Source organism: Mobula hypostoma, chromosome 1 (assembly GCF_963921235.1).
Source record: "Mobula hypostoma chromosome 1, sMobHyp1.1, whole genome shotgun sequence".
Taxonomy (NCBI): domain Eukaryota; kingdom Metazoa; phylum Chordata; class Chondrichthyes; order Myliobatiformes; family Myliobatidae; genus Mobula; species Mobula hypostoma.
In genome coordinates, this window is record NC_086097.1 from 32,548,842 (window position 1) to 32,563,082 (window position 14,241).

General features: G+C 41.5%; 1 protein-coding gene across 5 annotated transcripts in view; it reads right to left on the reverse strand.

Annotated features, from left to right (window-relative positions):
- Positions 1-1,623: 1,623 nt before the first annotated feature.
- The window catches only part of LOC134345344 (autophagy-related protein 2 homolog B-like), a 179,606-nt gene continuing 166,988 nt past the window's right edge, over positions 1,624-14,241 (reverse strand). For 4 of the 5 annotated variants that reach the window (XM_063045890.1, XM_063045882.1, XM_063045864.1 and 1 more), the window contains 3 exons: positions 12,997-13,151; positions 8,801-8,950; positions 1,625-5,508 (listed from right to left, as the gene is read on the reverse strand). In XM_063045890.1, coding sequence (XP_062901960.1) covers positions 5,278-5,508; positions 8,801-8,950; positions 12,997-13,151 — 536 coding nt within the window. In that variant the 3' untranslated portion in view covers positions 1,625-5,277. Of the gene's footprint in view, positions 5,509-8,800; positions 8,951-12,996; positions 13,152-14,241 lie in introns of all 5 variants that reach the window. The other variant, XM_063045873.1, reaches the window with a different exon arrangement.

Here is a 14,241-nt window from a genome sequence, read left to right on the forward strand (position 1 = left end):
ACCAGCAACTTTGATGTATGTTCCCTGTGATTAAGTATTCTTTACAAATTTGGCTCCAATTCCACAATTTTTTTTAATCTTAAAAAATTTAAACTTTGTAGTTTAATTTACCGAAATTACTTTTTTAAGCCTTCTTTGAGTGATCCAATTTTTTAACTTTGGAAAAATAAAGGTATTGATTCTTTTTTGGATTTATTTAAAGAAGATAGATTGATGTCTTTTGAAGAATTAATTGATAAATATTCCCTTTCATACTCACACTTGCTGCAATACCTTCAAGTTAGACATTTTTTACAAAAATATTAAAGTAATTTTCCTTACATATTGGAGGCTGACCTGTTAAATACTATTATGAGTATGAATCCTTTGATTAAGGGTTCTATTGGAAGAATTTATAACATTATTACAATGGGATAAGCGTCCTTTATCTAAGATTAAACAGGATTGGGAAAAGGAACTTAATTTGACTTTTATGACGGAGGATTGGATGCGGATATTGAAGTTGGTTAACTCTTCTTCAATTTGTGCTAGCATTCATTGATTCAATTTAAAATTGTACATCGTTATCATTTGACAAAGGAGAGACTTTCTAAAATCTTTTCTAATGTTGATAGTCATTGTGATAGATGCAAAACTGAGATAGCTACAGTGACACATATGTTTTGGTCTTGTTCTATATTGGAAGTTGGTTTTTTCAACAATTTCTAAAGCACTTAAAATTAATTTACAACCAAATAAATTAACTGTTTTTTGGAATAATTCCTCAAAATATTCATGGTATTTCTGTGTCCCACCAATGTGTTATTGCATTTGTTACATTGATAGCTAGGAGGGCCATTTTGTTGAAGTGGAAGGATACATCAGCTCCCACTTTGTCACAATGGTTCTCTCAAGTGATGCTATGTCTTAGTTTGGAGAAAATTAGAAGTTGAACCTTTGAACCTTTATTTGATTTTGAGAAAAGATGGGGCTCATTTGCTTGTTATTATCACTTGAGTTAATTGATATAATTTTTTCACGATCTAATTGTACATTTTTTTAGTATATTTTCTTTTCTTGCTGGCGGTTTGATGTTTATTTTTAGAAGCTTTTTGTATGACGCATGACTCCAGGGTTGTACACCTAATAGGTTCTTTTTTTTCTCTCACTTTTCTGCTTAGTAGGTGTTTTTTGTTATCACAATATTTTTTTTCAATCTTTAAGATAATGTTTTTATTGAGGCATTGTAAGTGTTGTTACTTCAATGTACTCATGTTATTTTTCCTGTATAACAATAAAAAGATTTGAAAAGGAAAAAAAAATAATTACCCTAGTTGGTCCTCCCAAAATGCAAAACCTCATACTTGTCTGCATCAAATTCTGTCTGCCATTTTTCCAGCTGATGCAGATCTCTCTGCAAGTCATGTTAGTCTTTCTCTCTATGCACTGCACCCACAATCTTGGTGTCATTTGCAAGTTTGCTGATCCAGTTAACCACATTTTCATCCAGATCATTGATATAGATGATAAACAATGAAGGATCCAGCACCAATATCGGCACCACTTGTCACAAGCCTCCAGAGAGGTAACCATCTACTACCACTCTCTGGCTTCTCCCACAAAGCCAACGTCTGATCCGATGTCTAATTTTCATTTCACGTTCTTTATTTTTATTGCTTAATTATTTATTATTTCTTTTGAATTTGAAGTCTGTTGACATTTGTACATTGGTTGTCCTTGATGGGTGTGGTCTTTGTGAATTCTACTGTGTCTCTTGTATTTACTGTGAATGCCTGCAAAAATTGAATCTCAGTTGTACAGGATATGACATATTTTATATATATATATATATATATATATACACACACACACACTTTGACAGTAAATTTACTTTGAACTTTGAAATACCTAGGTACAGTAAAAAAAACCTTTTCTAATTGCTCTTTCTTATAAAAATTGTGTACACGTTTTTCTTGTGAATGCTGCTTATCTGATGCTCTGTGCTTGTGAAGCTGCTGCAGGTAAGTTTTTCTTTGCACCTATGCATACACTGGCTTGTGCACCTGACTATAAACTCAACTTTGATAATACTGTTATAGTGGATTTATGGATAAATTACCCATTTCTGTGCCTATGAGACTTTGGCTCTGCGTGTTGAAATCCAAGGCCTGAAGGAAGAGAAGATGTCATACAGTGTCTTGTAACTCTCATCCATTAGAAGCAAGCTTTCACTTTATAAAGCAGGATAATGTACACACAAGATGTGTATTCTTTATTTCTTCCCTTTCTGAAGTTCACTGTCTATGGTAGATCCATTCACAACCCTCTCTGTGACACATCAACAACATTACTTAGAAATATGTACACCGAGAGCAACCAAAAAAATATTAATCAATTCACAAAAATTAGGCTTTAAAACTGCTGTACAAAAAAAAAATTAAAACTTTATACAAGGCAATGTTTTTAAAAAAGTAATGATCTGATTCAGTGATGTTGAGGAGAAACAATTTTATGTGGAAGCTTACAGAGCCAAATTCAGGGAATTTAGTTGAGAATTTGATTGTCACTTTATAGATTTTAAGATGTATTTTCTGGTGCAGGGGAAATCAGGGATTTGATCCTGCCCTGCCAACACAGCTCCAATCTCAGGTGTAAGGATGCTAGATATCAGTGAAGATACTCTTACATGCCAGGTGTCTGCTCACAGATACAGGAAGAGAAAGGGGAGGGGACACAAGAGTTTAAGGGAGGAAGACCGAGAGAAAGGAAAAAGGTGGTGAGAGGAACAGAAATGAACAGAAGGAATTCTCCCATTTTCCTGTGCCAAAGGAAGCCATTTAGCCCATGATGTGTATGCTGGTTCTCAGATCAATTCCATCAATAGCCTTCTCCCACTTCTTTCACTTATCCATTCTAAATTCCATTAATATCCCTCAGATAATCGTTTCAGCCACCAAACAGTAATTTAGAAGGTCAATTATTGAGCACTACAGCACAGAAATTGGCCCTTCAGCCAGTCTGGTCTGTGCCAAACTGTTATTCTTCATCTTCATGATGTGGGAATAAACTGGAATACCCAGGGGAAACACATGTGATCATAGACAGAAATTACAAACTCCATACACACAGCGTGCACACACACACACACACACACATAACAATGGAGGAACTCAGCAAGTCAGGCAGTATCTATGGGGGAAGGGGTGAATAAACAGTCCATGTTTCAGGCTGAGACCCTTCATCAGGACTGGAAAGGAAGGGTGAAGAAGCCAGAAAAAGGTGGTGGGGGGAGCTGCGAGCCATCTGCTTTCTACCTGCAGTTATACGACATACTTAAAAGCATGGAGAACACGAATAATCAGTCATGGAGCGGGAGAGAGTGAGGGAGAGGGGGACGCAAAACAAACCTGATTTGTTAGCTTTCCTCTCTCTAAAGATGCTATTTAACCCACTGGGTACCTTAGAACTTTGTTTTTAATCATGTGAGAGAGAATGAGCAGTATAGATAGAGTTAACGCTAGCAGGCTTTTTCCTACTGAGGTTGGGTGTGAGGTCAGAGGTTAAGGGTTAAAGGTGAAATATTAAGGAGAACCTAAGGGGGAACTTCTTCACTCAGACGGTGTTGAGAGTGTGAAGCAAGTTGCCAGTGGAAGTGGTGGATGCAGGCTCGATTGCAGAAATTAGATGGATGGGAAGGGTATGGTCCAAGTGCAGGTCGATGGGACTAGACAGAATAACAGTTTGCATGAAATACATGGGCCAAAGGGCCTGTTTCTCTAAAACAATAAATGTCACATGTCAGAGATAAAAGAAAACTGATTCTAATTTAATGTTCTGAGGCAATGAGTTTTAAACTGGGCATTGATGGCACAGCGAGCAGAACTGCTGCTTTGCAGCACCAATGATACCAGTTCAATCCTAACATCTGGTGCTGTGTGGAGTTTGCACTTTCTCCCTGTAACTGCATGGGATTCCCCAAGGTGCTCTGGCTTCTTTTCCTCAGGTCAATGGGTTAACTGCAGCAGTATGTGGGGTAGAATCTGAAAGGTAGTAGGGGAATGTGGGGACAATTAAATGGGTAAAGTGTATATTGGTGTTCAAGGGTTGGCACAGATTTGGTGAGCTGAAGGATCGGTTCTTGTGTTGTATCTTTAGGAAAAGCTATAAAATGTAGAATACTAGAACACTGAGCCTTTGATCAGAATTGAGCAAGTAAGAAACAAAGCACAGTGCAGAAAGGAGTGAAGTGTCGGACTGGTACAGTGTTGTGCTGTGGAGAGGGCAGGAAGAGTATGTTGGAAAACTGAGGTTGGTAATGGAAAAATTCTTGTTGTTGGGCAGGAGTTCCCAAACTGGGGTCCACGGACCCTTGATTAATGGTAGGGGTCCATGGCATAAAAAAGTTTGGGAACTCCTGTAGTAGGATCATAAAACTGGCTTTTCACAGACAGAACCAGGATGTTTTGGAATTGGCAGATACTGCACAGCCACCTGTCCCCTTGTTATATCCCGAAAATAAGCATGTCATTTTCCATTTTTGTTACGCTCATCCTGAGTCACTTATTCTGACACTTCAACGAATACCACGACCGCTCAAGTTCAGCACATTGTGCTCCATGACGTTTTCAATGCGCTGCAGTGTCTCTGCACTGGACATCTTGGACACTCAACCCAACCTGAATGTGAAAACATTTAAGAGAAGAAACAGAAACCAAGAACTTGCAGGCACCTTCAATTTAATCTAAACCTATTGCAGCCAGGGTCTGGCCAATGAATTCCTCAGGGAGTCTGCTGAGTCAGTTGTTGATGATTGTAGCTATAACCGTTGAAGCAGGCCGCAGGCTCAGGGAGTGTGACCATGAAGAATATCCTGACTAAGACAAGGAAGAATAATTAAAATCTTTGCTTCCAGGAGACATAATGCATCCCTTGCAGATGGAGGGTTTATAATCCATATTTGTTATCAAACTGCAAACGATGCTGACCCCACAGATCACAGCAAGAAGATGGATTCCAGTCACCACCCTGCTTTTTAAAACAATCATTCTCCAAGGCCACTTGTAAATGAACCCGAGAGTTTCTTCTATGAAGTCACCAGATCAATCAAGTTAATTATGTACTATAAACTCTCCTATTGACACAAAGTTTTTGTTTTTTGGGGATCTGGATGAGACCAAAATAAACAGGCAGCAAAGTGTAATGCGTAGTGACACTCAGTTGGTTCCCAACATGGGACCTTGAGGTACACTGGCTTCTCTCTCCCATATGCTGAAAGTTTCAGGGAACAATCCCGAAGCACTATTGATTAGCAAGCCGCCACTTCTGAGACTCTTCTTGCCGCGCGTCCGGTTGGATCTGGTTTCGCATCCCGCCAAGGACATTGGAGGTGGCCTCGGTTGCCACAATCAATGGCTTCACCACGGCCGGAGGGATCTGCCGCAGCACTCCTCCCACTGCTCCGGTCATCCCCCGCTGCTCGTGTTCCCGCGTCGCTGTCTGGTAAATCATGTGTGCCGTGTCCGTGAATCCCTGCACAGGAGGGCAAATTGTAGAAAATGTTAAATTCAGCAGCAGCAGCCTCGCTCTTCCCCAGCCTGCAACTTCCTCAGAGTTCGGAAAGATGGGATGAAGGTGCAGCTGAAGCACCGGGGAAGGATGAGTCACTGGAATAGTTTTCATTTAGAGACAGCGCAAAGGAAATCTACCAGAATGCTGCCCGCATTAGACAGCATGTCTCATGAAGAAAGGATGAGTGAGCTCGGCTTTTCTCCTGGAGCACAGGAGGATATGATAGAGGTATATTTAGGAATGATTTTCGGAAGATCGAGTGGATAACCGTAGACTTTCTCCAAGACTGGAAATGGCTAATACGAGTGGGCATAATTTTAAGATGATTGGATGAATGTATGGCGGGGGGGATATCAGAGTTAGGATTTTTTTTAAAAAAACACAGAGCAGTGGGTGCATGGAATGTGCTGCCAGGGGTGGTGGTAGATGCAGATATATTAGACACATTTAAGAAACTCTTAGCTAGGCAGATAGATGATAAAAAAAATGGAGGGCTATGTAGGAGGGAAGGGTTACATTGGCCTTGGAGTAGGTTAAATGGTCAGCACAACATTGTGAGCTGAAGGGGCTGTAATATGCTGTACTGTTCTAAGTTCTATTTGCTGATCCTCAACACATTCATGATCTAGCTATTACCCACAAGGACTGAAGAGAACATTCCCTGGGCAAGGAAACTGGGAACATGCTTGGAAGAGTAATAAAAGGACAAAGGTGATCCGAGTGGGGAGTGAGAGGCAGTCTTTGAGATGATCAAGTATAGTGCTGATAATTTATTCCGCAATAGGACAAAGATTGACAAGGTCAGGGTGGTAGGTGTTGTCTACATGGACTTTCAATGCGACTGTAGGGTAAAGAATACTGAGAGCTAATAACTGGTAAATAGGGATGTGGATTGTGCTAATCTGGTAACAGGGAACCACAGACAAAAGTAGAGGCATGGAATGCAGCAGTGACAATACCTAAGTTTCAGGAACCTCACTAATTATGTTATAGCATGCACACATTGTTGTAATTGAAATCGGATTTATTGTTAGACCTACAGATAATAACTTTATTCTGTAATCAGGACCTGGTCTGCCACTTAATTAAGTCTTCCTGTAGTCACCATCCTGTTATCAAAATATAGTTTTACTGGTAATCTTGACAACTGAGAATGTAAAAGTTGTACCAAATTCATGCTCAGATAGATGAGCTTTGGCTGGTCTCCTGGTGCGCACCAGTTTTTAATAACTCACTCATTATTTTGAACACCAGCTCCATGTGGCCTTTCAATTTATTCGTACAAAGGCTTTTTATACTGTCAAATGTTTCCATTCATTTGGCATATCCATATCCCTTGATCTATCCTCACAACTTACTTTTCACCCATGTAAGCAGCAAGTCTGGTTACAGTACATGTGATCTATTCATTCATATAGATCGTAATCAGAGGAAAAAAGTAACCAAAGTGTAAAATATGTTAAAGATTGATGTGTTATGGTATTTAATATTGTTGCTGTTAAAGTGTTAAATATGTAGTGAAGTAGTGCGAGGTCACAAGGCAAAGCACAATGGCGTTTTAGAGTCACAATTCTGTCATGCTAACTGCAAACATAATCATGTTTTTAAAAACTCGCTGCATGTGAAAGCTGGAGCACTAATTTAGACAAACAAGAGGCTGCAGATGCTGGAAACGGGAGCAAACTCAATCTGTTAGAGGGACTCAGCGGGTCAAACAATGTTTGTGGGAGGAAATGTAGAAAGGTAGTGAGACAGGGCCCAGTATGTGAATTGTGGACCAAAGGATGATGAAGGAAGATGGACAGGAGTCAGGAGGGGGAAAAGGCTGAGCTGGAAGACTGAAGCACCTACTCACCAAAGTATGGCACTTGAAACAAGTGGGGATAGAACACTGAGAAAAAGATAAAGACAAAGCAGATGCCGAGTCATCCAAACAGCCACATTACTGAAACAATGTGAGTGCAAGAAAGCAAACAAGGATAATAAGAAATAACACCCTGCAAAATAGGGAACAGGACATGCGAATGAACAGGACAAATAACACATGAAATACACACAGTGGCCACTGTATTAGTACAGGAGGTACCTAAGTGACCACTGAGTGTATTTCCGTATGTTCCTGGTCATCTGCTACTGCAGCCCATCTTCTTTAAAGTTTGACATGTTGTGCATTCAGACATGCACTTCTGCACATCACTGTTGTAAAGTGTGGTTATTTGAGTTTCTGTCACCTTCCACCAGTCTGACCATTCTACTCTGACCTCCCTCATTAATAAGGCATTTTAGTTCACAGAACTGCCGCTCACAAGACTTTTTTTTTGTTTTCGCACCATTCTCTGTAAACTCGAGAGACTGTTGTATGTGAAAATCCCAAGAGATCAGCAGTTTCTGAGGTACTCAAACCACCCCATCTGGCACCAACAATCATTCCACAGTCACAGTCACTTACATCACATTTCTTCCTTGTTCTGATATTTAGTCTGAATAACAACTAAACCTCTTGACTATGTCTGCATGCTTTTTTGCATTTGGTTGCTGCTACATGGTTGGCTGATTAGATATTTGCATTAATGAGCAGGTGTACAGGTGTACTGAAGTAAAATGTGTTGTTTGTATCAATGACCAGCACAGTCCAAGGTTGTGCTGCGGACACCTCACAAGTGCCAACATAGTATGCCCATAACTTACCACCCAGGTCTTTAGAATATACAGTATGTGGGAGGAAACTGGAGCACCCACTGGAAACCCACAAGGTCCTGGGGAGTATGTACAAACTCTTTACAGACAGCAGCATGAATCGAATCACAATCATTGCCGTTATAAAGCATTATGCCAGCCATTACTGAATCATGCTGCCACAATTAAGCTATATTATTTATGATTTAACAAATCTTCCAAAAATAATGGCCCTAAATCTGTGGCCCATTACCTATAACTTGCTAATGTGAAAACGTACCGAGGGATATCGATATGCCAAAGGAATGGACAAATATTTGACAGTGGGAACGTAAAAGATCTGGCTATAAAGTCCATGCAGACAACGTCAACTGCCCTACCTTCATCAATCCTCATGCTTACTTCCTCAAAACAATATGTTCTATTGCTGAATAAATTACTCAGAATAAACTCTATCTTCCCAAAGGCTGATTCTTACTCCAAACTAATGTCCCATGTTTTCTGTTGGTTAGCAAATCCTCTCTTCGTAAAAATACACTGCACATCCACCACCCTTTTCCATGCCACAAACTCGTACCTCTTTCACCAGGTCGTACGCCTTAGCTACTCCCTCACGGAGATCGACTGGCTGATGAGCCAGCCGATGCTGAGAAATCCGTTTTGTCTTCATCAAACCATGCGAATTGCTGCCCGGAGAAACCATATCGTAGGCGGTCTCAGCTGCTGCCTGAAGGAAATAAAATTGTTCACATATGATGCAATTCTGCAGTTACAGGTTTAGAATCTAGATTTATTTTGATGATTGTTATGGGAGCTTGTGGTCTTGTCAACTCCTGTATGCAAGAGATGAGAAACCTGCAGTTGTGGATAGCACAAAAAGTAGTATATTGCTCAGATGGAAAGTTTGAAAGAGCGGTGTACAATAAAATTTAATTCCAACACTGAGTGGTGATGTACTTTGGGAAGGGAAACAAAGAGACCTACGAGTCTTTTCCCAAGAAGGGGTGCAAAATATTAAAAAAGAGGGCATAGGTTTAAGATCAGACATGAGAGATTTAAAACATAGATCAGAGACAAGATATTTAGAACACAGTACAGGCCCATCAGCCCACAATGTTAATCTAAGATCAAGCTACCCCACCCTCTCAACATAACCCTGAGGATGAAGAAGTGGAGGGACGGGTTAGTAAATTTGCTGATGACACAAAGGTTGGGGGTGTTGTGGATAGTGAGGAGGGCTGTCAGAGGTTACAGCGGGACATTGATAAGATGCAGAACTAGGCTAAGAAATAGCAGATGGAGTTCAACCCAGATAAGGGTGAGGTGGTTCATTTTGGTAGGTCAAATATGATGGCAGAATATAGTATTAATGGTAAGACTCTTGGCAGTGCGGAGGATCAGAGGGATCTAGGGGTCCGAGGCCATAGGACACTCAAAGCTGCTGCGCAACTTGACTCTGTGGTTAAGAAGGCATACAGTGCATTGGCCTTCATCAATCGTGGGACTGAGTTTAAGAGCCGAGAGGTAGTGTTGCAGCTGTATAGGACCCTGGTCAGACCCCACTTGGAGTACTGTGCTCAGTTCTGGTTGCCTCACTACAGGAAAGATGTGGAAACCATAGAAAGGGTGCAGAGAGGAGATTTGCAAGGATGTTGCCTGGATTGGGGAGCATGCTTTATGAGAACAGGTTGAGTGAACTTAGCCTTTTCTTCTTGGAGCGACGGAGGGTGAGAGGTGACCTGACAGAGGTGAATAAGACGATGAGAAGCATTGATTGTGTAGATAGTCAGAGGCTTTTTCCCAGGGCTGAGGTAGCTAGCATGAGAGGGCACAGTTTTAAGGCGCTTGGAAGTAGGTACAGAGGAGATGTCGGGTAAGTTTTTTTACGCAGAGAGTGGTGAGTGCATGGAATGGGTGGCTAGCGACGGTGGTGAAGACGGTTACGATAAGGTCTTTCAAGAGTCTCCTGGATAGGTACATGGAACTTAGAAAAACAGAGGGCTATGGGTAACCCTAGGTAATTTCTAAGGTAAGGACATGTTCAGCACAGCTTTATGGGCCGAAGGGCCTGTACTGTACTGAAGGTTTTCTATGTTTCTATAACCCTCTATTTTTCTATCATCCATGTGCTTAAGGATTTTCTTAAATGTCCCTAATGTATCTGCCTCTATCATCACCATTGGCAGTGTGTACCACACATCACCACTCTCTGTATAAATAAACTTACCTCTGATATTCTCTCTATACTTTCTCTCAAATACTTATAAGTTATAAGATCATAAGACCATAAAATTTAGGAGCAAAATAGGCCATTTGGCCCATCGAGTCTGCTCCACCATTTCATCATGACTGATTCATTTTACCCTCTCAGCTCCAATCTCCTGCCTTCATGCCCTGACTAATCAAGAATCTATAAACCTTTGCCTTAAGTATTCCCAATGACTTGGCCTCCACAGCTGCCCGTGGCAAAGAATTCCAGACTCACCATTCTCTGCCTAAAGAGATTCCTCCACATCTCCATTCTAAAAGGACACCCTCTATTCTGAGACTGTCCTCTGGTCTTAGACTCTCCCATCATAAGAAACATCCTCTCCACATTCATTCTGTCAAGGCCTTTCAACGTTTAATAGGTTTCAATTAGGTCACCCCTCATTTTTCTGAATTCCACTGAGTAGAGGCCTAGATCCATCAAACACTCCTCATATGGTAAGCCTTTCAATCCTGGAATCATTTTCATGAACCCCCTTTGAACCATCCCCAATGTCAGCACATCCTTTCTTAAAATAAGGAGCCCAAAACTGCTCACACTACCCTAAGTGAGGCCTCACCAGTGCTTCATAAAGTCTCAATGTTACATTCTTGCTTTTATATCTCAGTCCTTTCAAAATGAATACTAACATCGCATGTGCCTTCCTCACTCAATCTACAAATTAACTTTCAGGGAATCCTGCACAAGGACTCCCAAGTCTCTTTGCACCTCAGATATTTGAATTTTCTCTCCATTCAGAAAGTAGTCTACACTTTTATTTCTTCTACCAAAGTGCATGACCATATACTTCCCAACACTGTATTCCACCTGCCATTTCTTTGCCCATTCTCCTAATTTATCTGTCATTCTGCAGATGCTCTACTTCCTCAAAACTACCTGCTTCTCCACCTACCTTCGTATTGTCTGCAAGCTTGGCCACAAAGCCATCAATTCTATCATTCAAATCACTGACATCTAACATAAGAAGTGGTTCCAACACAGACCCCTGTGGAACACCACTAGTCACCATCAGCCAACCAGAAAAGACTCCCTTTATTCCCACTCTTTGCATCCTGCCAATCAGCCAATGCTCTATCCATGCTAGTATCTCTTCTGTAATACCATGGGCTCTTAACTTGTTAAGCAGCCTCATGTGTGGTATCTTGTCAAAGGCCTTCTGAAGATCTAAGTACACAACATCAACCGATTCTCCTTTGTCTATCCTGCTTGTTATTTCTTCAATGAGTTCCAACGATTTGTCAGGCAAGATTTTCCCTGAAGGAAACCATGCCAACTATGATCTATTTTATCATGTGCCCCAAGGTACCCCAAAACCACAGCCTTAACAATTGATTCCAACATCTTCCCAACCACTGAGGTCAGACTAACAGGCCTAAAATTTCCTTTCTTCTGCCTCTCTCCCTTCTTAGAGAGGAGTGACATTTGCAATTTTCCAGTCTTCCGGAACCATCCCAAAATCAACTGGTTCTTGAAAGATCATTACTAAAGCCTCCACAATCTCTTCAGCCACCTTTTTCAGAATCCTGGGGTGTAAACATCTGATCAAGGTGAGTTATCTACCTTCAGACCTTTCTGTTTCCAAAGAACTTTCTTCTGAGTAATGGCAACTTCACTCACTTCTGCCCCATGACACTCTCAAACTTCCACCATACTGCTAGTGCCTTCTACAGTGAAGAACGATGCAAATACTTATTCAGTTCATCCACCATTTCCTTGTCCCCATTACTACCTCCCCAGCATATTGTCCAGTGGTCCAACATCTTCTCTCGCCTCTTTTACATTTTATATATCTGAAGAAGCTTTTGGTATCCTTTTTAATAGTAGTGGCTAGCTTATTTTTGTATTCCATCTTTTCCTTCTTTATGACTTTTTTTAGTTGCCTTTTGTTGGTTTTTAAAAGCTTCCCAAACCTCTAAGTTTCCACTCATTTTTGCTCTATTGTATGCCCTTTCTTTGGCTTTAATGTTGACTTTGACGTCTCGTCAGCCACGGTTGCGTCATTCTGCCTTTATAATACTACTTCTTCACTGGAATGTATATAGTCTGCACTTCCAGAAATTCTAGCCGTTGCTGTTCTGCTGTCATCCTTGCTAGTGTTCCGTTCCAATCAATTTTGGCCAGCTCCTCTTCATGCCTCTGTATTTCCCTTTACTCCACTGATTTCAGCTTTTCCTTCTCATATTGTAGGATGAATTCTATCATGCTCCCTTGGATTAGCTATTTCTGCCCTGGGAAAAAGTCTCTTGCTGTCCACTCAATCTATGCCCCTGTCAAGTCACCTCTTATCCTCCTTCGCTCGAAAGAGAAAGGCCCTAGCTTGCTCAAGCTATTCTCACACAGAGCCATGGGCCAAAATGCAGGCAGATAGAACTTGCTTACTCGGCAACACAGTGATGAGTTGGGTTGAAGGGCATGTTTCCCTGCTGTGACTATGACTCTATCTCGAGTTCCTGTGTAATTGTAGTGAGGATGCTTTTATGTTCATGAGAGATGGTCTCCTTTACCTGTATAGTTTGCACCAGTCGATTCGTCAGTTCGAGGGCAGCCATGGCAGTGGAGGTTCCAAAAGAGGCTGCTCCTCGTTGCAGCCCTCTCACAATACGTCCATCCCTGCGATACTGCTCAATAGGCAGCCAGACCAGATCCTTCAATCCTTGAACTGATCAACAACAGCATTAGTCAATAACACACCAGATTTAAAGATAATAATTGGCTTTATTTGTCACATGTGCATCAAAAATGTACAATTTACATCAGTGCCCAACACAGTCCAAGGATTGGTGGGGGCACCCCGCAAGTGTCACCAAGTTTTCGGCACCTATATAGCATGCCTGCAACTTCCTAACCCGGCTAATACTCTGAATGTCAACGGTTAAAATTATTCCATAATCCTCAAAAACATGGAATGTCCATTTGACTGCTTCGTTTTATAGAAATATTAAGCAACTATCTGTACCTTACACACAGCTCCTCCCTGGGATACAAATAGCCAACTATAATCATGAACGAACCACAGGATGGATGAGGATAGAATTGCCAGCTGCTGCAGCTAACTTGTGCCGGGTGAGAATGGGACATTTCTGGGTGCCTTCTCTCCACCAGCAACACCCCCCCCCCACACTGAGTCACAACACTTTGTTCTATGGGACCTCTCCCCCCAGAGCTGGGAACGATGACCTGACTCACAGTGAGGCCGGTTGGCTGCTATTCCCACATCTTCACTCTCCCGTCACAGCCATTTCTGTGACCCTCTCCCACACAATGCATTTCTTTATTTCTGACCTACAGTTGTCAGGAACGGGAACACCATCGTAACCTGGGGGCTACCTCCAGTTCCACAGTTTCCAGAAAAAAAGCAGATTATCTGGTTCCCACTGAAACTTTATACCATTTCACCTGATGACTGATTTTCTGTGACTGCTTGGCATTACTCTGGCCCTTGCCCTAAAGGATATGATGGTGTGTCAATATACGACAGTGCAGAACAGTTCCTCGTGCAGGTTCGGAGAACTGCCTGTCCTACAGGGAAATGGTGAAGAGTTTCAAGTTCCTGGGTGTCAACATCTCTGAAGATCTATCTTGGGCCCAGCATATTGTTGCAATAATGAAAAAGGCACACCAGCGGCTCTACTGCATTAGATGTTTGAGGAAATTTGGTATGTACCAAAGATGAGCAAATTTTTACAAATATACCATGGAGAGCATTCTAATGGGCTACGTCACCATCTGGTATGGAGTGGCCACTGCAC